The sequence below is a fragment of the Anomaloglossus baeobatrachus genome, chromosome 5 (genome assembly GCF_048569485.1).
Source record: "Anomaloglossus baeobatrachus isolate aAnoBae1 chromosome 5, aAnoBae1.hap1, whole genome shotgun sequence".
Lineage (NCBI taxonomy): Eukaryota > Metazoa > Chordata > Amphibia > Anura > Aromobatidae > Anomaloglossus > Anomaloglossus baeobatrachus.
The window spans coordinates 539,644,156-539,671,814 of record NC_134357.1 but is presented as its reverse complement, the minus strand read 5'-3'; the positions used below and the strand labels follow the sequence as shown (position 1 = coordinate 539,671,814).

Here is a 27,659-nt window from a genome sequence, read left to right as displayed (position 1 = left end):
TTAAGTAAAAAATGTTTCACCCTGCAGGTATGATAATGGATTCCCCCCTTTGTGAATTCTCTGGTGTTTAACAAGCGATGATTTGGTTGCAAAACATTTCCAACATTCTGAGCAAGAAAATGGCTTCTCTCCTGTGTGAATTCTTTGATGTTCAACAAGATTTGATTTATCTGCACAACATTTTCCACATTCTGAACATGAATATGGCTTCTCTCCAGTGTGAGTTCTCTGGTGTCTAACCAGATGGGCTTTCTGGTTAAAACATTTCATACATTCTGTACAAGAATATGGCTTCTCCCCTGTGTGTCTTCTGTGGTGTGCAAGAAGACTTGATTTTTCTGCATAACATTTCCCACATTCTGTACATGAATATGGTTTTTCACCTGTGTGAGTTCTCTGATGTGAAATAAGATGTAATTTTTCTACAAAACATTTCCCACATTCTGAACATAAAAAAGGCTTATCCCCCGTGTGATATCTTTGGTGTTTAACAAGAATGGATTTCTTTGCAAAACATTTCCCACATTCTGAACATAAAAAAGGCTTATCCCCGGTGTGAGATTTTTGGTGTTTAACAAGATTTGATTTCTTTCCAAAACATTTCCCACATTCTGAACAAGAATATCTATTTTCTTCTATGTGATTTTTCTCATATTCAAACACAGACATTACAAAGGAAAAACGTTTTTCATATTCTGAACATTCTGATGGCTTTATTTCTGTGAGAGCACTTTGATATTTAACATCCCATTCATGACTTTTATTTTTCTTACTAGTCTGTGATGAATTGGAACATAGGACCTGTTTAAAAGGATCAGATGACAGATCTGTCGAGAATAAAACCAATTATTATTATTATATTACTAGCTGTACTACCCGGCTTCGCCCGGGTTAATAACTGTTGTTAACAAAAATAGAATGTATTAACAAAAATGTATTCTGCACACAAAAACCACAACACAAATAGATAGAAATGTAATTATTAAAAGGCAAAAACTAAGCTAATAGAAGCATTTCACAACATACTGTATATTTCAACACCACAGATATTCCACACAGATTTAGCTAAATTGGCCAAGTAAAGTGCTCTGTCTCTTTCCCCGTCTGTATCTTTGCCTGTCTGTCTCTTTCCCCGTCTGCCTGTCTCTTTTTTTGTCTGTCTCTATCTCTCTGTTTTTTTCCTTATCTGTCTCTTTCCCAGTTCTGTATCTTTCCTCGTCTGTCTCCCAGTCTCTTTGTCTGTGTCTTTTCCTGTCCTGTCTCTTTTTCTCTGTCTCTTTCCCCGTTTGTCTCTATCAAGGTCTGTGTCTTTCCCTATCTATCTTTGTCTGTCTCCTCCTTCCCTATCTGCCTGTCTCTGTCCCTGTCTGTATGTCTCTCTCTTTCCCCGTCTGTCTCTTTCCCCGTCTTTCCCTGTCTCTATCTATCTCTCTGTCTGTCTCTCTCTATCCGTCTCCCCACCGACATCTTATTACCTCATATATAAGCTTCTTATACTATGAATGTCTTTTGTTCCTATAGCAACCAATCACAGCTCCTACTAATAACCTGTAGTTCCAGGCTCCATTTACTTTAATGGAGGCATGTTTTTTGGAGAGTAACTGTAAAGCGCGGGGTTAAATTTTCCTGTCAAAACATAGTCTACGACGTTCCCTGGGTCACATGAGGTGTCTGTGCAAAACTTTTTGATTGTAAATGCAACGGTGCGGATACACTTTTCGTTTCACTTTTTCCCCATTATGTAGATAGGGGAAAAATTGATTGGTAAATTGGAACGCGCGGGGTTAAAATTTCGCCTCACAACATAGCCTATGACGCTCTCGGGGTCCAGACGTGTGAGTGTGGAAAATTTTGTGGCTGTAGCTGCGACGGTGCAGATGCCAATCCCGGACATACATACATACATACATACATACATACATTCAGCTTTATATATTAGATTAATATTTTTGAATAAAATATCCTTAAAAAATCTATTTTTATAACATTTCTATATAAAACGTACACAGAAATTGGAAGGTTTGTTGCAACAATTTTTACTTACACAAAACCATTTAATAATCTAAGACCTCTGAGTAGGAACCAGTAGACCATGATGTTTGGCTCTTTGTTCATTCACCCTCCCAAATAAGGCCGGTTTCACACATCCGGCTTTTCGCCGGATTCAGCGCACACGAATACAGTGTATACAGTACAATGACAGCGCGATAAGCACCGGTCACATGCTGTCATGTGACCTAGAAGTTTCGGCGCTGCAATTGTACTGTATACACTGTACTGGCATGAGCCGAATCCGGCAAAACGGCGAAAAGCAGGATGTGTCAAACCGGCCTAATAGAATAAGAAGCCAACCAAAAATGTTATGTAAGCGAAAATGATACTATTAAAAACTTCTTCTCATCCCACAAATACCAAGATCCTACTTATGTCTATCAAATTTCAATGGAAAAAGAGAAGGTTTACAAATTACATGTAGCTCAATAAGTCTTGAAAAGCATCATGGCTATCGTTCAACAATCCAGCAATATCCGCTCTCTCAAAGCCAAATGTCTCCCACTCTAAATCTTGCAGTGTGTCCAAACCACATTGAGCATCTATATTTGGCAATGCTGTGGTAAGAAGAACCCACTTAATTTACGGTGTGCAGGTCTCCAGAAGCTCAAGCTCTGCACTACACTACTTACATAAAGTTAATATATGTTTGAAGGCACATGTTTAACTGTTCAATGTTTCAGTACCTTTTGCATAACAGCAAGTTCTCTAACATGGAACTTAAGGCCGCTTTACACGCTACGACATCACTCAAGCGATCTCGTCGGGGTCACGGAATTTGTGACGCACATTCGGCCGCTTTAGCGATGTCGTTGCGTGTGACACCCATGAGCGATTTTGCATCGTCGCAAAAACGTGCAAAATCGCTAATCGGTGACATGCCCCCCTATTCCCAATTATCGTTGCTGCTGCGTGTACGATGTAGTTAGTCGTTCCTGCGGCAGCACACATCGCTATGTGTGACACAGCAGGAACGAGGAACCTCACCTTACCGGCGGCCGCCGGCAATGCGGAAGGAAGGAGGTGGGCAGGATGTTACGTCCCGCTCATCTCCGCCCCTCCGCTTCTATTGGACGCCCGCTTAGTGACGTCGCTGTGACGCCGAATGAACCGCCCCCTTAGAAAGGAGGCGGTTCGCCGGTCACAGCGACGTCGTTAGGCAGGTAAGTAGTGTGACGGGTCTGAGCGATGTTGTGCATCACGGGCAGCGATTTTCCCGTGTCGCACAACCGATGGGGGCGGGTATGCACGCTAGCGATATCGGTAACGATATCGCAGCATGTAAAGCGGCCTTTAATGGCAAAATTCACAACAGGTGTTTGATCTATGAATCGCCCAATAAATTTTAGGGTTCAATTAGTATTTTAAACAGTTCTCTTCATCATGCTGTTCACATTTTGACATCATGAGACCAAAACGACACCTAACCATTGATTAACAGTACCTCGCCATTGCGAATCTTCCAACAGGCTGTTCTCAGACTGAAGTAGCCACTGAGCTAAGAGTGTCATCAGCAGGTTGTACAGAGATCCAAAGAGACTAGAAAACTCACAGAAAGGCACAGGAGTGGACGTTCTTTGGCCACATCCCACACTGATGACCACTGACTTTGAACAATGCCCTTTGGAACCGGATGATCTTTGCTACACAGCTCCAGACACCATTCTAAGTCATTTACATTAGTGTGGTCTGCAAGGGTACTTGACCACCCCTCTAGGCACAGGCAAAATTGTCTTGCTGTACAAGGGACTAGAGATGAGCGATGTTCAAGGTTCGCCAATTTCATGTTCGAGTGATTTTGGGGGTGTTCGAGTCGTTCGACGAACTCGAACGATTTGCTAAAAGTTCGGCAGTTCGAGTTACGTTCGAGAACGGTTCGATCACCAAAAGCGTGGCTTTTTACAGCTACGTGTGCAGGGAGCCATCGCTGGCAGCTTGCGGTAAGCTGGTAACCAGGGTAAGAAGGGAATTTTGTTTACTTACCGTAAATTCCTTTTCTTCTAGCTCCAATTGGGAGACCCAGACAGTGGGTGTATAGCTACTGCCTCTGGAGGCCGCACAAAGAACTACACTTAAAAGTGTAAGGCCCCTCCCCTTCTGGCTATACACCCTCCCGTAGGAGTACGGATTCCTCAGTTTTAGTACCAAAGCAAGAAGGAGGAAAGCCAATAACAGTTTCAAAAACAAATTCAATCCGATAACAAGATCGGAGAACTTAAGAAACAACATGAACAACATGTGCACCCGAAAAACAAAACCCTAAGAACAAATAGGGCGGGTGCTGGGTCTCCCAATTGGAGCTAGAAGAAAAGGAATTTACGGTAAGTAAACAAAATTCCCTTCTTCTTTTTCGCTCCTAATTGGGAGACCCAGACAGTGGGACGTCCAAAAGCAGTCCCTGGGTGGGTAAAAAGATACCACATGAACGGGCTGTCAGACAGCCTCTTCCTACAGGTGGGCCACCGCCGCCTGAAGGACCTGTCTACCTAGGCTGGCATCTGCCGAAGCGTAGGTATGCACTTGATAGTGTTTGGTAAACGTGTGCAGACTCGACCAGGTAGCCGCCTGGCACACTTGCTGAGCCGTAGCCTGATGCCGCAATGCCCAGGACGCACCCACGGCTCTGGTAGAATGGGCCTTCAGTCCAGATGGAATCGGAAGCCCAGCAGAACGGTATGTGTGAAGAATTGGTTCCTTGATCCACCGCGCCAGGGTGGATTTGGAAGCTTGCGATCCCTTATGCTGACCAGCGACTAGGACAAAGAGCGCATCAGAACGGCGTAGAGACGCCGTGCGAGAAATGTAAATCCTGAGTGCTCTCACCAGGTCCAACAGATGTAAACCCTTTTCAAATTGGTGAACTGGATGCGGACACAAAGATGGCAAAGTGATATCCTGATTGAGATGAAAGGAAGAAACCACCTTGGGAGAAAACTCTGGAATTGGACGCAGTACTACCTTGTCTTGGTGAAACACCAGGAAGGGAGATTTGCAAGATAACGCCGCTAGCTCGGACACTCTTCGAAGAGACGTGACCGCCACAAGAAAAACTACCTTTTGTGAAAGCCGAGAAAGGGGAACCTCTTTCAAAGGCTCGAAAGGCGGCTTCTGGAGAGCAATGAGAACCTTGTTCAGATCCCAGGGTTCCAATGGCCGTCTGTAAGGAGGAACGATATGACAAACTCCTTGGAGAAACGTGCGTACTTTAGAAAGCCGTGCCAAGCGCTTCTGAAAGAATACGGATAGCGCGGAGACTTGACCCTTAAGCGAGCTAAGCGACAAACCTTTTTCCAACCCAGACTGCAGGAAGGAAAGAAAAATTGGCAATGCAAATGGCCAGGGAGAAAACCCTTGAGCCAAGCACCACGCTAAGAATATCTTCCACGTCCTGTGATAGATCTTAGCTGAGGATGGTTTTCTAGCCTGTCTCATTGTGGCAACAACTTCATGAGATAAACCTGAGGCCGCTAGGATCCAGGACTCAATGGCCACACAGTCAGGTTCAGGGCCGCAGAATTCAGATGGAAAAACGGCCCTTGAGACAGCAAATCTGGACGGTTTGGTAGTGTCCACGGTTGGCCTACCGTGAGATGCCACAGATCCGGGTACCACGACCTTCTTGGCCAATCTGGAGCGACGAGTATGGCTCGATGGCAGTCGGACTTGATTTTCCGGAGAACTCTGGGTAACAATGCTAGAGGTGGGAACACATAGGGGAGTCGGAATTGCGACCAATCCTGAACCAAGGCGTCTGCCGCCAGCGCTCTGTGATCGTGAGACCGTGCCATGAAAACTGGGACCTTGTTGTTGTGCCGTGACGCCATCAGATCGACGTCCGGCGTCCCCCAGCGGCAACAGATCTGCTGAAACACGTCCGGGTGAAGGGACCATTCTCCTGCGTCCATGCCCTGGCGACTGAGAAAGTCTGCTTCCCAGTTTTCCACGCCTGGGATGTGAACAGCGGATATGGTGGACGCTCTGCTTTCCACCCACGTCAAAATCCGCTGGACTTCTTGAAAAGCTTGGCGACTGCGTGTTCCCCCTTGGTGGTTGATGTACGCCACCGCCGTGGAATTGTCCGACTGAATCCGGATCTGCTTGCCTTCCAGCCATTGTTGGAAGGCTCGCAGGGCAAGATAGATTGCTCTGATTTCCAGAACATTGATCTGCAGGGTGGACTCTTCCTGAGTCCACGTCCCCTGAGCCCTGTGGTGGAGAAACACCGCTCCCCACCCTGATAGGCTCGCATCCGTCGTGACCACTGCCCAGGACGGGGGAAGGAACGACTTTCCCTGTGACAATGAGGTGGGGAGAAGCCACCAACGCAGAGAGTCCTTGGCAGTCTGAGAGAGGGAGACAGTCCTGTCGAGGGACGTCGATTTCCCATCCCATTGGCGTAGAATGTCCCATTGTAGAGGGCGCAGATGAAACTGCGCGAACGGGACTGCCTCCATTGCTGCTACCATCTTTCCTAGGAAATGCATGAGGCGCCTCAGTGAGTGCGACTGGCTCTGAAGGAGAGATTGCACTCCAGTCCGTAGCGAGCACTGCTTGTCCAGTGGAAGCCTCACTATCGCTGAGAGAGTATGAAACTCCATGCCAAGATAAGTCAGAGATTGGGTCGGGGTTAGATGAGACTTTGGAAAGTTGATAATCCACCCGAAACTCTGGAGAGTGTCTAGTGCCACCTTCAGACTGTGTTGGCATGCCTCTTGAGAGGGTGCCTTTATAAGCAGGTCGTCTAGATACGGGATGACCGAGTGACCCTGCGAGTGCAGAACAGCTACTACTGCTGCCATTACTTTGGTGAAGACCCGGGGGGCTGTTGCCAGACCGAAAGGTAACGCTACGAACTGCAGGTGTTCGTCGTGTATGACGAAGCGTAGGAAACGCTGATGCTCTGGTGCAATCGGCACGTGGAGATACGCATCTTTGATATCTATTGATGCTAGAAAATCTCCTTGAGACATTGAGGCTATGACGGAGCGTAGGGATTCCATCCGGAACCTCCTGACTTTTACGTGTCTGTTGAGCAACTTTAGATCCAGGACGGGTCGATACGATCCGTCCTTTTTTGGGACCACAAACAGATTGGAGTAAAAACCGTGACCTTGTTCCTGAAGAGGGACGGAGGTCACCACTCCTTCCGCCTTTAGAGCGGCCACCGCCTGCAACAGAGCATCGGCTCGGTCTGGTGGTGGAGAAGTTCTGAAGAAACGAGTTGGCGGACGAGAACTGAACTCTATCCTGTACCCGTGAGACAGAATATCCCTCACCCAACGGTCTTTGACGCGTGACAGCCAAATGTCGCCAAAGTGGGAAAGCCTCCCACCGACCGCGGTTGTGGGAATCGGAGACCGCAAGTCAGGAGGACGCCGTCTTGGCAACGGTTCCTCCGGCTGTCCTTTTTGGGCGTGACTGAGACCTCCAAGAATCTGAGCGTCTCTGGTCTTTTTGAGTCTTTTTTGACGAGGCGAATTGGGACCTGCCCGGTCCTCGAAAGGACCGATAACCAGACTGACCCTTCCTCTGTTGGGGTTTGTTTTGTCTGTGTTGCGGTAAGGATGAGTCCTTACCCTTGGAGTGTTTGATGATTTCATCCAAACGCTCTCCAAACAACCGGTCACGAGAAAAAGGCAAATTGGTTAAGCACTTCTTGGAATGAGAATCTGCTTTCCAATGTCTCAACCACAGGGCCCTACGCAAAACAACGGAGTTGGCTGACGCCACTGCCGTGCGGCTTGTAGCGTCAAGAACAGCATTAATCGCGTACGACGCGAATGCCGCCATTTGCGAGGTCAATGGTGCTACCTGCGGGGCAAATGCACGTGTGACTGAGTCGACTCGCGCAAGCCCGGCTGAGATAGCTTGGAGTGCCCATACGGCCGCAAAAGAAGGCGCTAATGACGCTCCAATCGCTTCATAGATGGATTTCAGCCAGAGCTCCATCTGCCTGTCAGTGGCATCTTTAAGTGCCGCTCCATCTTCAACTGCAACCAAGGATCTAGCTGCAAGCCTGGAAATTGGAGGATCCACTTTTGGACACTGGGTCCAACCCTTGACCACCTCAGGGGGAAAAGGATAGCGTGTATCTTTAAGCCGTTTAGAAAAACGCCTTTCAGGATAAGCGTGGGGTTTCTGGATTGCGTCTCTAAAGTCAGCGTGGTCCAGAAAAGTGCTTAATGTACGCTTAGGGTATCTGAAATGGATTCTCTCGTGCTGCGAAGCTGACTCCTCTACAAGAGGAGCTGGTGGGGAAATATTTAACATCTTATTGATGTTAAATATAAGATCATTAACTATGGCGTCACCATCTGGTGTATCTAGATTGAGAGCGGTCCCAGGATCAGAATCCTGATCAGTTACGTCCGCCTCATCACCCATAGATTCATCTCGCTGGGATCCTGACCATTGAGATGAATGTGAAGGCCCGTCATAGCGAGCCCGCTTAGGCTGCCCGGGGCCATCGTCCGAGTCAGAGTCTTCACCCTGAGGTGTATATGCCCGTCCCGGAGCTTGGAGGTAATTCAGCTGAGGGGGACCAGGGGGCAATGATTGCACAGTGTCCGTGGCCTGAAGTACAGGCCTAGCTCGCAATGTGTCAAGAATTTGTGACATAGTGAGAGACATTCTGTCAGCAAAAGCTGCAAACTCAGTTCCTGTCACTTGGACAGCATTTGTGCCTTGGCACCCTTGCGTTTTACGGACGACATGCTGCTGGCTCTCTGCAATGTGAGAGAGTCTATAGCCAAAGGGCGACCAGCGCTATGTAATACCAAGTATTTGTAGAAACAAAATACTAAGAATACCACTGGCACAAGAGGGGGTGAGCCCTGAGGGCTGCTTACCGCCCGCTGAATAGCGGGTAAGAGGCGCAGAATTCCTTGTCTGGGTCTCCCCGGCTCCCCTCTGCAGCTCAGCGTGTCAGCAGGAATGGCTGCCGGCGTCTGTGGAGAGGGGCGGTCCGTGGGAGTTCCCAAACAAAAGTGCGGGAAACAGTGTCCTCTCTGTGCCGACTGTGAGGGCTGGAGTATGTAAAAACGACTCCAGCCCTCGGCGCTGATGCACTGGCCAGCGTCCCGCCCCTCTCCTGACTGGCAGGTCTGGGGGCGGGAACGAACGGAAGCAGGCCGCAAAAGCCGGGGACTCGAGTTATCAGCGCGGCCGCCGTAAAAGCGCGGGCCGCGCTGAAGTCCCCGGCGCACCACAAGTGCCAGCCGCGCCGCAGTCCCAGCGGCCGGCGCGACCGATTCCCAGAAGTGTGCCTGCTTCAGCGAAGCTGAATGAGGCCATGGCACAAGCGCCATAGCGCTGATGTCCCCCGGCGCACTACAACACCCAGCATGCTGCGGTGTGAGCGCCAAATGCACGGGGACACAGAGTACCTTGAGGAAGCAGGGCCATGTCCCTGATGTACTCCGCTCCATCCAGCATCTTCTCCAGGGGCTGTAGATGGAGCACGGTCTCAGTGCCTGGAGACCAGTAAATCCCACTTCACCCAGAGCCCTGTAAAAAGGGATGGGGAAGGAATCAGCATGTGGGCTCCTGCCGCCGTACCCGCAATGGGTACCTCAACCTTACAAACACCTCCGACATACAGTGGGGTGAGAAGGGAGCATGCTGGGAGCCCTGTATGGGCCCTCTTTTCTTCCATCCGACATAGTCAGCAGCTGCTGCTGACTAAAAACAATGGAGCTATGCGTGCGTGTCTGACCTCCTGCGCACAAAGCTAAAACTGAGGAATCCGTACTCCTACGGGAGGGTGTATAGCCAGAAGGGGAGGGGCCTTACACTTTTAAGTGTAGTTCTTTGTGCGGCCTCCAGAGGCAGTAGCTATACACCCACTGTCTGGGTCTCCCAATTAGGAGCGAAAAAGAAATATCAGGTATCCAAGCAAAGCGCTTTGCTTAGTAACCCGATGTTTACCATGGGTACGTGTGCAAAAATCCCCGAAAGGCACACAGAAGCACTTCCGTGTGACTGCTGTCGGATGCCGCTGCAGTCTGTGTCCCGCTCCAGCTCCGCGGCTGCCCACACTGCAGTGTCAGCATATGCCCACACTGTACGGTGTCCGCAGCTGCCCACACTGCAGTGACAGCAGCCACGGGGATGACAAGCGCTGCCGTCAGGAGGTTAGTGAAGTTACCTGTGGTGATGAAGTCCTGCCCTCCCGACGTCAGCACTGTCACTGTCCTCCATGGCCGCCGCTTGTCACATCTCCTCTCGCTGCCGACCCGAGACTGTCACTAGCGGTGACGTCACAGGCACCCGCGATACTTGGATGTGAAGGCGGCGGTCATTGAACTCAGTGACAGCTCTATCAGGAGTGCAGCGATCACCGCAGGTAATGTACCTCGCTAACCGCCTGACAGCAGCACTTGTCATGCCCTGCAGTGACCTGGGCTGACCTATTGATGTTAGCTCAGGTCACTGCATTGCTCTCCCAGCCAGTATGGAACATTCTGTTCTTCATTGACTGGGACATTGACTATGGTATGGATCGTCATGGGAACCCCTTGGATTACACCAGACCTGGATTTGTTTTTCTTTCTAATAAATTGGTGAAAGAGGGAATGTTTTGGGGAGTGTTTTTTTCAAATAAAAATGTTTGTCTTTTTTATTTTTTATGACTGACTGGGTTGGTGAGGTCGTGTATCTGATAGACGCCTGACATCACGAACCCCAGGGCTTGATGCCAGGTGACATTACACATCTGGTATTAACCCCATATATTACCCCGTTTACCAGGGCAACGGGATGAGCTGGAGGGAAGCACCAGGATTGGCGCATCTAATGGATGCGCCACTTCTGGGCGGCTGCGGCCTGCTATTTTTAGGCTGGCGAGAGTCCAATAACCATGGACCTCCCTAGTCTCAGAATATCAGACCCCAGCTGTCCGCTTTACCTTGGCTGGTGATCCAATTTTGGGGGGACCCCCGCGTGTTGTTTTTTTTAAATTATTTATTTAATTTAAAATAACAGCGTGGGGTGCCCTCAGTTTTGGATTACCAGCCAAGGTGAAGCTGCCAGCTGTGGCCTGCAGGCTGCAGCCGTCTGCTTTACCCTAGCTGGCTATCAAAAATAGGGGGAACCCCACGTCATTTTTTTTTTTAAATGTATTTATTTTTTAAATACAAGGCTAAGCACCCCTTAGTGCCACATGAAAGGCACCAAAGGGTGCAAAATTACAAAATGCAGGAGAGTGGGACATTATGTGTCTTTCTGCCATTATAATGATAGAAAAGACTGATATGAAGTGTACAAGCACAAGAAAATCACCAGAGCACTCTACGCTGTGAAAAGCAGTAGAAAATGGCACTGGAGTGAACATATGACCGCCTCATGTACGTTGAAGCTATGGATCCTGGGTAAATTTATGTATTTTCCCTCATTCAGTTTTTTTGCAGTACGTAAAAAAACGGAAGGCACACGGATGATAAACGTATGACATACGGACCGTATACGGAACGGAAACGAATGCCACACGGATGCATCCGTGAAAAAAAACGGACCGTTTTTTGCGGACCACAAAAAAGGATCGGTCGTGTGACTGTAGCCTTATTCTGATCTGCCGTTTATAAACAGCAGAGAGAATTGTAGAAACGGGTTTCTGTACCGCGCCAAAGATCACAAGTCAGGATGTCAGATTAATGTGGCTTTATTGCATCATAGGTCTACGCGTTTCAGGAGCTCTGCCCCCTTCCTCAGGACCATAGAAAAGACAACATCAAATCTACCGTAGCAGACACATGTATACATTAAATAGACCAAGTGACGTCATAGTCCCGCCCAGTATAGAAAAAACGGGCGGGAAAGGGTGCATCGTGATCAATATATGACGCAATACAATGAAAACACAGTGAAAGGAGAAACATGACACTCTGTTCAATAACGATGAGAAAATCAATGATTGAATGTAATAAATCAAATGATATTTAAAAATTATTCCCCGTATGTTTATCTGTAAAAAACAAAAAAATCATCATCAAATGTGCAAACGTATGTATACTACACGTCCTACACATCGGGATCCCCCAGTAGTATTTACAAGATCTAAGAAGGTGTCTAGAACTCAGGAAGGAAAATACGTTATAACCGTGAGTGAGTGTGGAAACAGATTGCGGAGGCTCTAGCCCGCTTATCCACAGAAGATGTGATGGTCAGAGCCGTGTAAAGGAACCGACATCAGAACTACCAATGACAGATGTGCATCTATCATATTGTACCGAAAAGACAGTGTATTACACATCCATAAATATCCAAGATGATGAAAGTGTAGCATAGAATAGTAATATATAACACAATCCACCTAGACCGGCGTGATCAGAAAAGTGTAAACGTCAGTCTGTGAACATATATGCATAATATGTAGGTGCTAGTATCCAGGAAAAAACTCAACCCAGTGTGGGTATCATGAACAGTACAAAGACAGTTCCCGACTCTCATTAGGAGTGAGAGTTCAAAGGAGTTCAATACTGTGGGAAAAAACCCCACCACGGCTGCGCAAGCAGCGAGTGTCAGAGGAGAGAGGTGAACAAAGTTCAAACCCGTGGGAAAAAAAAAAGTTGTGCGCCTGCACCCCCCCGCCGCATAGTCAAAAAGTCTGACAGAAAATAAAAAGGAGGGGTAGAAAGAATAAAAGAGACGGGTAAACATTTTTTTTTCACTGGGTTTCTTTCGTTCCCTTTTCTTCTTTTTATTTGCCTCACAGGTTATTTATTCCTTTCACTTTGCCCGTTGTATATTTCTTCAGTGATCCGTAATAATTCCGGTTTCCAACACTACCCGTCTCTTTTATTGTTTCACCTCTCTCCTCTGACACTCGCTGCATGCGCAGCCGTGGTGGGTTTTTTTCCCACGGTATTCAACTCCTTTGAACTCTCACTCCTAATGAGAGTCGGGAACTGTCTTTGTACTGTTCATGATACCCACACTGGGTTGAGTTTTTTCCTGGATACTAGCACCTACATATTATGCATATATGTTCACAGACTGACGTTTACACTTTTCTGATCACGCCGGTCTAGGTGGATTGTGTTATATATTACTATTCTATGCTACACTTTCATCATCTTGGATATTTATGGATTTGTAATACACTGTCTTTTCGGTACAATATGATAGATGCACATCTGTCATTGGTAGTTCTGATGTCGGTTCCTTTACACGGCTCTGACCATCACATCTTCTGTGGATAAGCGGGCTAGAGCCTCCGCAATCTGTTTCCACACTCACTCACGGTTATAACGTATTTTCCTTCCTGAGTTCTAGACACCTTCTTAGATCTTGTAAATACTACTGGGGGATCCCGATGTGTAGGACGTGTAGTATACATACGTTTGCACATTTGATGATGATTTTTTTTGTTTTTTACAGATAAACATACGGGGAATAATTTTTAAATATCATTTGATTTATTACATTCAATCATTGATTTTCTCATCGTTATTGAACAGAGTGTCATGTTTCTCCTTTTCACTGTATTTTCATTGTATTGCGTCATATATTGATCACGATGCACCCTTTCCCGCCCGTTTTCCCTATACTGGGCGGGACTATGACGTCACTTGGTCTATTTAATGTATACATGTGTCTACTACGGTAGATTTGATGTTGTCTTTTCTATGGTCCTGAGGAAGGGGGGCAGAGCTCCTGAAACGCGTAGACCTATGATGCAATAAAGCCACATTAATCTGACATCCTGACTTGTGATCTTTGGCACGGTACAGAAACCCGTTTCTACAATTCTCTCTGTTATCAGCCTCTGGGTTGCCGCTGCCTTGATCCAATTCTACGAGCGAATATAGTAGTTGTGGCTTGCACAACTACAGTTGGTGAGTATCATTGCTCCCCACTCCCATGCCCTGTGCCTATAAGGGTAAGACCCTATTGCGCTTTCTTTTTCCACAGCCTTCCATTTTGTTTATAAACAGCAGGCAGAAATAAGTGAATAGTGCCCCCCAGCGTCAGAAAATCTCCGGGATTTCAGGGGGTAGCTGAGACCCTGGAGATCATGATTCAGGCCATTTTTTCCAGTCCCCATTCACGTGATCACCGGTATACACCGTATACCGATGATCACGTTACAGTAAATGACAGCGCCGGTAAAAAGTTATTTATCTCCCATCTGGCATGAACAAACATGTCAGATGGGAGATAAATCTCCTCCCCGGTCCCCCGGTGTCGCCAAAGTGCCCCCCCACCCCCTCTCGGAAATCCAAGATGGTCGCGCGCACAGCAGCGCACCGGCTGCATTCACCCTACTCCTCCGATTTCTGCCGCATGTGCCATGACACATGTGACAGAAAACTCCTCCCCAGGCCCTGCCAGCTCACCCCCTATAACCTCACCGGTGTCCCACGGTACCTGTCCAGCGTTGATCCCCCGCGGCCCCCTCCTTCACAATAGATGCTGCCGCATGCACAGAGCAGCTGTCAGCTCAGCTTCCTGTGTTCAGACACAGTGAGTGGTGGTAACCATGCATCTGTAAGCTACTGCAATGCCCTGCTCATGAGGTAAGGAACATAGTTAAAGGGAACCAAACATCAGGATTTTCGTGTATAAGGTGCAGCCAGTGCAGCACTGGCACTATCATACACGTTGTGTACATACCATTAGGGTGCAGCTCGGGTGTTTAGTCAGTGAAATCCAACTTTATAAAGTTTGAAATTTCATGCACTTTTTGATTGACGTGTGCACCTCTCTGTTAATGTCCGGGTGTGTTATGCACGTGTTCCCCGCCCCCCCACCAGCCTGTTCCTCCCTCTCTCCTGATGTCCGGGTGGGTTATGCACGTGTTCCCCGAACCCCCCGCGCCGCCTGTTCCTCCCTCCCTCTGGCTGTATGTAAATTTCTAATCTTCAGAAACATGGCGCCGGAGTGGGCCTCTGCGTATAGCGCTTATCTCCGGCGCCATGTTTCTGAAACCCGCATCACACAGCTTGGTGTCTGAGAGGGCGGCGCATGCGCCCTCGCTCCTTCAGATCCCGTTGTGACCGCGGTAGCGCGCGCGATCATAACAGGACTGCAGAACAGCTGATCGGAGGACGCGATCAGCTGTAGCTACGATGACGTGCCGCCTCAGGACACCGGGCCAGGACAGCAGCCTGCCAGCGACATCGGGGGTCAGGTGAGGTAAGTTCACAATGGACTCACATGACCCCGTGACGGCAGTGCTGCGAGACCCGGTCACGGTAGTGATATCGGGCGGCACTGTCTTCACGGGGTCAGGTGAATGAAATTACTAGCACCTGTGATGTCATTGCCCCAGCAGTCGCACACACATTATACACACACTGCTGTGTGCGCCCCTGCGTTGACCTGGGCTCACCTTCTGAGTTCCAGGTCACTGCAGGAAAGCACTCACAGGTGTGTGTGTGTGTGTGTGTGTGCGTATAATGTGCGTGCGTATAATGTGTGTGCGCGCGCACGTGCGTATAATGTGTGTGTAGTGTGTATAATGTGTGTGTGCGCGCGCGCGCGTGTGCATAATGTGTGTGCGCGCGCGTGTATAATGTGTGTGTGCGAACGCGCGTGTATGTGTGTGTATAGTGTGTATATAGTGTGTGTGTGTATAGTGTGTATGTGTGTGCACGCGTGTATAGTGTGTATGTGTGTGTGTATGTGTGTATAATGTGCATGCGTATAATGTGCATGTGTATAGTGTGTGTGTGTGCGCGCGCGTGTGTATAATGTGTGTGTGCGCGCGCGCGTGTGTGTATGTGTGTGCGCGCGCGTGTGTATGTGTGTACGCGCGTGTGTATAATGTGTGTGCGCGCGCACGTGTGTATAATGTGTATGCGTGTATAGTATGTGTGTATATAGTGTGTGTGTGTATAGTGCATGTATAGTGTGTGTGCGCACACGTGTATAGTGTGTGTGTGTATATAGTGTGTGTATATAGTGTGTGTGTGTATATAGTGTGTGTATAGTGTGTATAGTGCATGTATAGTGTGTGTGCGCACGTGTATAGTGTGTGTGTGTATATAGTGTGTATACATAGTGTGCGTGTGTGTGTATATAGTTAGTGTGTATATAGTGTGTGTGTATATTATGTGTGTGTGTGTATATAGTGTGTGTGTTTAGTGTGTGTATATTATGAGTGTGTGTGTATATAGTGTGTATATAGTGTGTGTGTATAGTGTCTGTATATAGTGTGTGTGTGTGTATAGTGTGTGTGTGTATATAGTGTGTGTGTGTAGTGTGTGTGGGTAGGTATAGTGTGTGTGTATATATAGTGTGTGGTGTGTGTATAGTGTGTATGTATATAGTGTGTGTGTATATATAGTGTGTGTGTGTGTAGGTATAGTGTGTGTGTATATACTGTGTATATAGTGTGTGGTGTGTGTATAGTGTGTATAGTGTGTGTATATAGTGTGTATATAGTGTGTGTGTGTGTGTGTGTGTGTGTGTTTAGTGTGCGTATATTATGTGTGTGTGTATATAGTGTGTGTGTGTGGTGTGTGTGTGGGTAGGTATAGTGTGTGGGTATATAGTGTGTATATAGTGTGTGGTGTATGTATAGTGTGTATGTATAGTGTGTGTATGTGTATATAGTGTGTTTGTGTATATAGTGTGTGTTTGTGTATATAGTGTGTATATAGTGTGTATATAGTGTGTGTGTAGTGTGTGTGGGTAGGTATAGTGTGTGGGTATATAGTGTGTATATAGTGTGTGGTGTGTGTATAGTGTGTGTGTATATATAGTGTGTTTGTGTATATAGTGTGTGTTTGTGTATATAGTGTGTATATAGTGTGTATATAGTGTGTGTGTGGTGTGTGTGTGTAGTGTGTGTGGGTAGGTATAGTGTGTGTGTATATAGTGTGTGGTGTGTGTATAGTGTGTGTGTATATAGTGTGTATATAGTGTGTGTGTGTGTGTGGGTAGGTATAGTGTGTGTGTATATAGTGTGTATGTGGTGTGTGTATAGTGTGTGTGTGTGTGTGTGTGTGTGTGTGCGCGCACCTCTCTGCTGGGGCAATGATGTCACAGGTGGAAGTGAGGGGCTGCACTCACAATCAATGGGGGACTTTTAGTTCCGCATTGAACGTGCCAGGGAGTATGGGATCAACCCCAGATTTGGATTTCGGCGGACCTGGATTATGGATGTCACAGGGAATTAAATTTGAAAAGATGGCGTCTATTGTGTTCTAATTTCTATTTTTATGTCTTTTCAGGGTCAACTTTGGAGAACGTCGGGGGACATCTAAATGGATTACGGCGGACCTTTAGCATTTAATAATTTTGTTAATAAATTGGTCAACGAGGGATGACGTCGGGTTTTTTTTTTGTTCTAATAAAAAGTATTACTTTCAAATAAAGGAATTCGTAATGGGGGTGTTTACTAGATACCCACCCATTACTAATACCAGGACTTGATGTCAGCTGGCAATTCACAGCTGTTATCAACCCCATATATTACCCCGTTTACCACCGCACCAGGGCAACAGGATGAGTTGGGGTGAAGCGCCAGTATTGGCACGTCTAATGGATGCGCCACTTCTGGGGCGGCTGCGGCCTGCTATTTTTAGGCTGGGGAGTGTCCAATAACAGTGGACCTCCCTAGTCTGAGAGAGTATCAGACCCCAGCTGTCCGCTTTACCTTGGCTGGTGATCCAATTTGGGGGGACCCCACGTTTTTTGTTTTAAATTATTTATTTAATGTAAAATAACTGCGTGGGGTGCCCTCTGTTTTGGATTACCAGCCAAGGTGAAGCTGCCAGCTGTGGTTTGCAGGCTGCAGCCGTCTGCTTTACCCTAGCTGGCTACAAAAAAAAAAAAATATATTATATATATATATATATATATATATATATATATATATATATATATATATATATATATATATATATACACACATACATACATACACACACACACACACACAATACACACACACACACACACTATACACACACACACTATATACACACACACACTATATACACACATACACTATATACACACATACACTATATACACACACACACACAATATACACACACACAATATACACAAACACACACACACACACAATATACACACACTATACACACACACTATACACACACACACACACATTATACACGCGCACGCACACACATTATACACGCGCGCACGCACACACTATACACACACGCGCGCGCACATTATACGCACGCACATTATACACGCGCACGCACATTATACGCGCGCGGGCACACACATACATTATACGCATGCGTGCCCACACATTATACACATGCGCGCGCGCACACACACATTATACACACGCGCACACACACATTATACGCGCACGCACACACATTATACACGAACACACACATTATACACACACACACACCTGTGAGTGCTTTCCTGCAGTGACCTGGAACTCAGAAGGTGAGCCCAGGTCAACGCAGGGGCGCACACAGCAGTGTGTGTATAATGTGTGTGCGACTGCTGGGGCAATGACATCACAGGTGCTAGTAATTTCATTCACCTGACCCCGTGAAGACAGTGCCGCCCGATATCACTACCGTGACCGGGTCTCGCAGCACTGCCGTCACGGGGTCATGTGAGTCCATTGTGAACTTACCTCACCTGACCCCCGATGTCGCTGGCAGGCTGCTGTCCTGGCCCGGTGTCCTGAGGCGGCACGTCATCGTAGCTACAGCTGATCGCGTCCTCCGATCAGCTGTTCTGCAGTCCTGTTGTGATCGCGCGCGCTCCCGCGGTCACAACGGGATCTGAAGGAGCGAGGGCGCATGCGCCGCCCTCTCAGACACCAAGCTGTGTGATGCGGGCTTCAGAAACATGGCGCCGGAGATAAGCGCTATACGCAGAGGCCCACTCCGGCGCCATGTTTCTGAAGATTAGAAATTTACATACAGCCAGAGGGAGGGAGGGAGGGAGGAACAGGCGGTGCGGGGGGGCGGGGAACACGTGCATAACCCGCCCGGACATCAGGAGAGAGGGAGGAACAGGCTGGTGGGGGAGTGGGGAACACGTGCATAACACACCCGGACATTAACAGAGAGGTGCACACGTCAATCAAAAAGTGCACAAAATTTCAAACTTTATAAAGTTGGATTTCACTGACTAAACACCCGAGCTGCACCCTAATGGTATGTACACAACGTGTATGATAGTGCCAGTGCTGCACTGGCTGCACCTTATACACGAAAATCCTAGCCCACATGACTGAGGGAATGCAGGACGTCATAGAACCCAGAGCTGACATAGCCGCTCGAAGGGTCGGGCGAGCCTGTCGGCGAAGCGTTGAGATTTTGGTTAGCAGGGTCAACCTGTGGTCTCCCGGGAGAAAGGATGCCTGTCTGTCGGAGTCCAGCAGCACCCCGAGAAACCGCAGAGTGGAGGAGGGTTGCAGCTGGGACTTCTTGAGATTGGGGATCCAGCCCAAGGAACGAAGAATGCTTAATGACTTCTCCACATGGCTCCGGAGGGTCTGAGCGGAGGGAGCCATGAGACGAAAGTCGTCCAAATACAGAACCAGACAGACACCTTGCAATCGTATGAAGGCGACCACCTCTGCCATGATCTTTGAAAAGATCCTTGGAGCCGAGGAGATCCCGAAGGGAAGTACGTTGAATTGGAAATGAAGCACCTCCTCCCCGTGCAGAACCGCAAACTTGAGGTATTGCCTGTGACACGGATGGATGGGCACATGGAAGTAGGCGTCCTTCAGGTCTATTGAGGTCATCTGGTGGTGCAGACCTATTAGTGGGATAGCCGATTTCACAGACTCCATCTTGAAACGCCGGTATCTGACCTGCCGGTTGAGACACTTCAGATTGATGATAATCCGGATGTCGCCAGACGGCTTTTTGACAAGGAAGAGACGGGAGTAGTGGCCTACCCCTCCTTCCCGACTCGGGACTGGGGAAACGACCCCCGAGTGCATTAACTCCTGAATCTTCGAGTACAGGAGGGCCTGCGAACCCTGTGACGCCAGATCCGTGACTCGGAGGCCCGGTAGAGGGGGGGGGGAGATGAATTCTATTAATAGACCCTCTGAGACGATCTTCAGGACCCATTGGCAGGTGGTGATGGACCACCACTGGGGAAGAAAGGCCGAGAGTCGTCCCCCCCACCCGAGCCGAGTCACGGTTTGTCCTGCTGAGGACGTTGTTGATGGGAAGGGATGAGAATGTTTCTCCCTCTTCCCTTAGGGTAGCTCCACCGGCCCGACTTCCCTTTCCCCTTGGGCTGCGAGGCCTGAGGCATCGAGGGACGAAAGGACCACTTCCTGGAGGGTTTAGGATCCGGCAAAGCCTTACGATCATTCGCCTTGTCCAGAATGTCATCCAGGGCAGGCCCAAACACCAAATCCCCTTTAAACGGAAGGGAGCAAAGTCTCATTTTGGAGGTGGAGTCTCCACTCCAGGCCTTAAGCCAGAGGGCACGTCTGGCAGAGTTAGACAAGACTGAGGTCCTGGCAGCCAGGCGGACCGACTCCACCGAGGTATCCGCCAAAAAACTGGTAGCTTTCCTAAGTAAGGGAAGGGATTCCAGCAACTCATCCCGAGGGGTACCCTGGGAAATATGAGCCTCCAACTGGTCGAGCCACCTAAGTAGGGACCGGGAGACACAAGTGGAGGCAATATTGGCCTGAATGGTAGAAGACGATGCCTCCCAGGATCGCTTCATGAGGCCCTCGACTTTCCTATCCATCTGATCTCTAAGCTGGGAAGTATCTTCAAAGGAGAGCGCCGTTTGTTTAGCGACCCTGGCCACCTGCACATCCACTTTGGGGACCTCCCAATGCAAACCAGAAGCCTCCAGGGGAAATCGGCGCCTGGGTTCACCCCGGAAACGCTTCTCAGGAAATTCCCATTCCTGAGAGACAATATCCAGAATATTTGCATGAACAGGAAACCCTAATTGTTTGACGGTTTTCAGGCCAGCGAACATTTCATCCTGGACCGAGGGAAGAACCTGCACGTCCTCTAACCCCATAGTGCTCCTAACCGCCCCAATAAGATACCCCAAATCTTCTGAGGGGAAAAGGAAGGACTGGTCAGACCTCCCGGAGGAAGAACCTTCGTCGAGACCCTCCGAGGCGGAATCAGCATCCTCATGATCAGACGGGGCTGACTGGAGTTTCCTTTTCTTTGGGGGAGAAGGGCCAGGAGCAGGGAGGGAGGCTAGTGAGGCCTGAATCTCCTGTTTCATCATGGATTGCAGCTCGTCTACCAGGGACGGTTGTTCAGCCTTAACAATCTGGTCCGTACACTGTTGGCAAAGTTTCTTATCCCAGACTGCAGAGAGCTTTTTTATACAGACTGGACACTTTTTAATCTTTTCAGTCCTTTCATAGCGGTCAGGCTTATCAGACTTCTCAGACCTCTCTGACTTGTCACATTTGTCAGATTTCTTAGCAGGCTTGTCCTCCTGGAAAACACAGACCAGAAGGAGCCATAAATACCAGCCTGAGACCATGCATAAGGGACCACCCCCCTCCTTACTTACTGTGGCAGGGGGAACACTGGGCTCTGCAGATGCAGATGCAGGGGAAGACATGTCAGGGAGCACAGTAGAAGTCCTTACCATGATTCTGAAGTCTTCAGGGTGGCCTTTATGCAGAAGGGCCTGCCCCCCCCAGTGACAGAGAACGTTCCCCGCCTCCCGCATCAGGTCGCTGACAGGCCGTGGAAGCGACGGAGTGTCCGTCACGCTGCCTCCGCGACCGGAAGTGCCCACACCGGAAGGTCGCGAGACCGGAAGTCCCGCCCGCGGCAGCACTTCCGGGTCGCACTGCAGCGTGCATACAGGAGGCGGCCGGCGGCTCAGGGAGGACGCCGGCCGGGGAGCTACACAGCCCGCATCACCCCAGAGGAGCTCCGGAAGGCTGGAGCAGCGGTCCCTCACAGGGTGAGGGAACAGTATGGGAGGAGCGGCGAAGGCCCGACCGATACTGCCCGGCTAAGGTAGGGGAAAAGAAAAAAAAAAAAATACATATACTGCAGTTCGCCGGCCACCACAGCATAGGAGAAAAAATAAAACCTCTCCATGCCCCATGGGGACAGGAAAGACACTGGCTATGGGAGGTGGGAGGGTCCTTTTAACCTCTCTTGTGCTTCCTGTCCCAATTAAGGCGTGGAGAAACAACCTCCTATGCTGTCGTGGAAGGGACTAGAGAAAAATTAATGGGCTTCCCGGTATTTTGATTGCCAGCCAAGGTAACGCCAGGCAGATAGGGGTGGCAGCCCGTAGCTGTCTGCTTTATCTGCGCTGAGAATCAAAAATACCGCGGAGCGCTACGTCATTTTTTTGAAAGATTTATTTTTACAGCACTGTCATGTCAGGCAATCAAAATACAGGGAAGCCCATTTTTTTTTAGTTATTTAAATAAATTATTTTAAAAAAAAAAAAATTATATGGGCTCCCGCTGCATTTTTTGTATTGCTAGCTAAGGGTAATCCAAGCAGCTACTGGCTGCTAACCCCCACTGCATACCATCACTGGCAATGGAAAATCCAGGGGAGCAATTTTTATTTTTTTTACCAAAAAAATTTAAAAAAAAAATGACATGAGCTTCGCCATATTTTTGTATGCTAGCCAGGTACAGCAGGCAGGTACGGCTGCCCCCAACCCCCAGCTGCCTATTTGTACCCGGCTGGAAGCTAAAAATATAGGGAAGCCCTTTTTTAAATTATTTCATGAATTTCATGAAATCATTAAAAAAAAAAAAAAAAAAAAACCACGTGGGCTTCGCCCCATTTTTGTGTCCAGCCAGGTACAACTAGGCAGCTGGGGATTGGAATCCGCAGCACAGGTTAGCCCGAGGTTTCAGGGCCCCTCTGCTGCGAATTGCAGAACGCAGCCGCCCCAGAAAATGGCGCTTTCATAGAAGCGCCATCATCTGGCGCTGTATCCAACTCTTCCAGCAGCCCTGAAGCCGGGTGGCTTGCTGGGTAATAATGAGTTAATACTAGCTTTGTTTTACTAGCTAGTATTAAGCCAGAGATTCATAATGTCAGGCAAGTTTGACCCAGCCATTAAGAATCTCCAAGAAAGGGTTAAAAAAAAAAAAAAAAAAATACCACACAGAGAAAAAATACTTTAATAGAAATAAATACACAGACACACTTAGAGACTCCATCGATCCTGGTCTTCTTTCTCCTTCAACCCATGCAGCTCTGCTACATCAGACAGCACAGCATGGGAGGAAGACACTGCTGCTCCATGCAGTATAATCACTCATTGAGTGAGCAGAGGCTGCAGGCTGTAAGCGGTGACGTCACCGCTGACAGGTGGGTTACCATAGTAACGGTGCTCCGATCACGTGATTCCCGGTGCCGCTATTTACCGGCTGTGACAGATAGTCCCTGCATGTGGGCGGACTCTGTAAAGGCCCCTACTACTTGAATAATATCATTCATCCAGTCATTGTGCCTCTGCATGAACAACACAGGCCTAATATTTTTGCTATGGTTAAGGGCAACCGAGTTGCCAGAAACACGTAAGTTTTAAACCATAGATCCTTGCAAATTTTAATCCTTTTTCAATAAAATATTGTTTTCTATTCGGAACGTTGTGCTGAAGAAAGTTTTCTGCCTTTTCCTGTCAAGAGGACTAATTTAATCTTCATTGACAACAATGCTCCAGCTTGAGGCCGCATCATTAGGGAGTGGGTGCTGGAGACTGGGGTACCTCAAATGGAGTGCTTTGCACTTTCTCCAGACCTGCATCCCATAGAAAACCTATAAGATCAGCTGAGTCGCCATGTAGAGGCTTGTAATTCTGTACCCCAGAACCTCAATTACCTTAAGGCCGCCCTTTAAGAAGAGTGGGATTCCATGCCTAAGCAGACAATAACTCTACTTGCGACCACAATGAGATGTCATTGTCACCTGTAATTAATGCTCAAGGCCACATGATAAGTTATTGACACAGTGACTTTTTTTGGGGTGTATGCCCACCTATGTTACATAGTTACTTAGGTTGAAAAAAAGACCTAGGTCCATCTAGTTCAACCTTCCACCACCAGTTCTACATTTTGTCATTAAGTCATTTATAACCAACAATGTTGTGTGTACTGAGGAAATCATCCAGCCCTTTTTTGAAAGCTGTTATAGTATCTGCCATTACTACCTCTTGTGGTAGGGCATTCCACAGTCTGACTGCTGTAACTGTAAAGAACCCTTTCCTATTTAGCTGTCGGAATCGCTTTTCTACCACTAGCAGTGTATGCCCCCTGGTCCTTAGTATGGTCTTTGGAAGAAATAAGTCATCTGCCAGAGCTTTATACTGACCACACATGTATTTATACATATAAATGACATCTCCTCTGAGACGTCTTTTTTCTAAGCTAAACATATCTAACTTTTTCAACCTATCATATGGGAGCTCTTCCATTCCTTGTAGTAGTCTAGTTGCCCGCCTTTGAACTGACTCTAACTTCTGAATGTCCTTTTTAAAATGCGGAGCCCAAAACTGGATCCCATATTCCAGATGTGGCCTTACAAGTGATTTATAGAGGGGTAACAATACGTTGGGATCACGGGATCTTATCTCTCTTTTTATACACCCTAAAATCTTGTTTGCTTTAGCAGCTGCTGCTTGACATTGAGTGCTGCTGCTCAGCTTATTTGTAATGAGAATACCCAAGTCCTTCTCCTGTTCTGTAGCCCAGAGTTTACTTCCATTTAATGTATATGCAGCTATAGGATTACTCCATCCTAGGTGCATTACTTTACATTTATCAACATTAAATTTCATTTGCCAAGTATCTGCCCATTCCGACATCTTATCCAGATCTTTTTGTAATATTGCACTATCAAGGTCAGTTTTTAATATCCTACATAGTTTGGCGTCATCAGGAAAGACTGACACTGTACTATCAATCCCATCCACAAGGTCATTAATAAAGAGAGTAAAAAGAATCGGTGCAAGCACAGATCCCTGCGGCACCCCACTGCTGACTATGGCCCATTTAGAGAATGTTCCATTTATGACTACTCTTTGTTTCCTTTCTTTTAGCCAATTCCTTAAACATTTGCATATTGATTCCCCTAGTCCTTGCTTCTGGAGCTTTAGTATAAGGCTATTATGTGGTACAGTATCAAATGCCTTTGCAAAGTCCAAATAAATCACATCAGCTGCATTACTAATATCCAGGTTTGCACTTACCTTTCATGAATCCATGCTGTCTGTCAGTTATATTATTTTCCGCAATATATTTTTGCAGGTTATCCCTTAAAATACCCTCAAAAACTTTGCATACTACTGATGTCAGGCTTACTGGACGGTAGTTGAATGGATCTTCCTTCTTACCTTTCTTAAATATAGGTACCACATCAGCAATCCTCCAATCCTGAGGCACCAACCCTGTTACAAGCGAGTCTAAAAAGATGAGATACAGCGGTCTGTTGTTGGCTTTTGTTTCAATAAATTATTTGAGATAAGGAAATCACAGTTGCATGCTTCTAATTAAATACCCTGCTTTCATGATAACGTATCACTGTAACATGAACTTTTTACGTTTTACATAAGTTAAACACGAAAGCCAAAGATCCCTAACTTTTTGCGAGTAGTATAGGTGTTTGGTACTAAATTGGCATATTGGCAATTTTCACTTTGGAACATCCACTGTGTGCAAAGTTCCAGAAAATGCCTGTGGGGTCAAAAAACAGTCATAAAGGTGTTGTCTGACCTTATGGTACAAGTCTGCAGCCACTGTATGTAAATCCTCACTGCGCGCACTATGCATTACTCAATGTGAGCATCGCTCACTATGCACCGAGTGGTGATTAAGCTGCGTCAGTCGCACTTCTTTTATGACTAAAAGCCGGAGAATACCAGGAGGGAAATTCTAATTTCCTCCCAGTAGTTAAGCTTGCAATGCAGCGTCCGGGCTTCTTTAGAATGCTACTAACCTGCAAATGAACACCATATCTGCAGATTAATAGTGTTTGGGGACATTACAGGTTCCTATTAAGTCTCAGACATTCGGTAAAGGCAACATTCTGGGGGAGAGCTCTCATACTAACCGGAAAAGTGCCCAAACTAATAGGGACAATTTTGATTAGAACAGCATGCAGTGGTTTAACGGTAGAATGGTGATCACAATATGGCTGGACAACACAACCGATAAACCAGCCACTGTCAATGGCTATGAAGAATCTGTGACGTATCTAGATTTAGTGGTAATTACTCACTTGGGTAACCATATGTAGGAATCTCCTTTTTACACCACTCATCACCCTTCACATATGTCTCTGTGGTATTATTATGGGTCAGATCTTCACTCTGAAACAAATATTGTAAAAGTTACAGACGGATGGAGAAGTCACATCTATGATCAGCTCTAATCCTGCATCTCCACTGTTCTCATTACACAAGTATAATACACATAATACTGGTGGATAAAACAAGACTGAGCACAAGACCTTCACAGCCGTCTACACATCATAGGGAGATTTCATGACACCTTCTCTCCATCTACCTGATGATCCTGAGGAACATCGAGATCTTCTTGTTCACAGTCCTGTGGAAGAAGAGGACGGGGACATCTCTCTGGTGTTGTCCTCTCACTGGATAGAACTGGAGGAGACACATCCTGAGGAACATTGGGATCTTCTGGTTTACAGTCCTGTGGGAGAAGAGGACGGGGACATCTCTCTGGTGTTGTCCTCTCACTGGATAGAACTGGAGGAGACACATCCTGAGGAACATCGGGATCTTCTGGTTTACAGTCCTGTGGGAGAAGAGGACGGGGACATCTCTCTGGTGTTGTCCTCTTACTGGATAGAACTGGAGGAAACACATACAGGGACTGAATTCATTCCTTACATACGATACGATACCATAATTTCCCACGGGATCAATAAAGTGTATCACAGCAGCACAACTTAAATCTTAACATGAATTACATAATTGACGAGACAGTAGAGTTGACAGAAGAACATTATACATTATATTAGGACATACACAGCGGGTAAACTGAAAGTAGAAGAAATAAAGTAGACATTCACCTTGATGATTTAACACTAATGTTATTGTTGTACATTCCCATAGCAGTTGGCAGAAATTATTTCCTTTATTTTTCCTTCTTACACCTCAGAAGGATTAGCCGGTTACTGAAGGTGCTCTTCTGTCTCATGAATAGCTCATATAATGGATGTGCATTATTATTCATTATCGCTATACACTTTTTCAGAGTTCTTCTCTCCACTACCTCCTCAAAAGAGTCCAGATTCAGCTTATTAGCATCAGAGACTCGCACACTACTACCCCAGCATATGAGTGCAAAAAAGATGGCACTTGCCACTACAGACTAGTAAAACATTTCACTGGTAGAACATATAGATAATTATAGTTCATTTCTATATTTAGATGTCCCTACTCACCTGGGTAGTCATATGTAGGAATCTCCTCTTTACACCACTCATCACCCCTCACATATGTCTCTGTAGTATTAATATGGGTCAGATCTTCAGCCTGAAACAAATATTGTAAAAGTCACAGACAGATGGAGAAGTCTCATCTATGTTCAGCTCTAATCCTGCCATCTCCACCGTTCTCATTATACAAGTATAAAACATATAATACTGGAGGATAAAACAACACTGAGCACAAGACCCTCACAGCCGTCTACACATCAT

At 47.1% G+C, this 27,659-nt stretch overlaps 1 protein-coding gene across 1 annotated transcript; it reads right to left on the bottom strand.

Annotated features, from left to right (window-relative positions):
- LOC142312936 (uncharacterized) lies at nucleotides 1-27,659 on the bottom strand. Its single transcript, XM_075351924.1, has 6 exons — nucleotides 27,653-27,659; nucleotides 27,405-27,488; nucleotides 26,501-26,808; nucleotides 26,214-26,304; nucleotides 25,330-25,398; nucleotides 1-827 (listed from the first exon to the last, which is right to left on the bottom strand). Exons 1-6 carry the CDS (start codon nucleotides 27,657-27,659, stop codon nucleotides 1-3), a joined length of 1,386 nt encoding a protein of 461 aa, XP_075208039.1.

Coding starts and splice junctions, on each gene's coding strand:
- LOC142312936 (XM_075351924.1), bottom strand. Junction 25,399..26,213: donor TCCTACATATGGTTACCCAA/GTGAGTAATTAC, acceptor TCATCTTTTTAG/ACTCGCTTGTAACAGGGTTG. Junction 828..25,329: donor GGTACCTATATTTAAGAAAG/GTAAGAAGGAAG, acceptor TATTCTCGACAG/ATCTGTCATCTGATCCTTTT.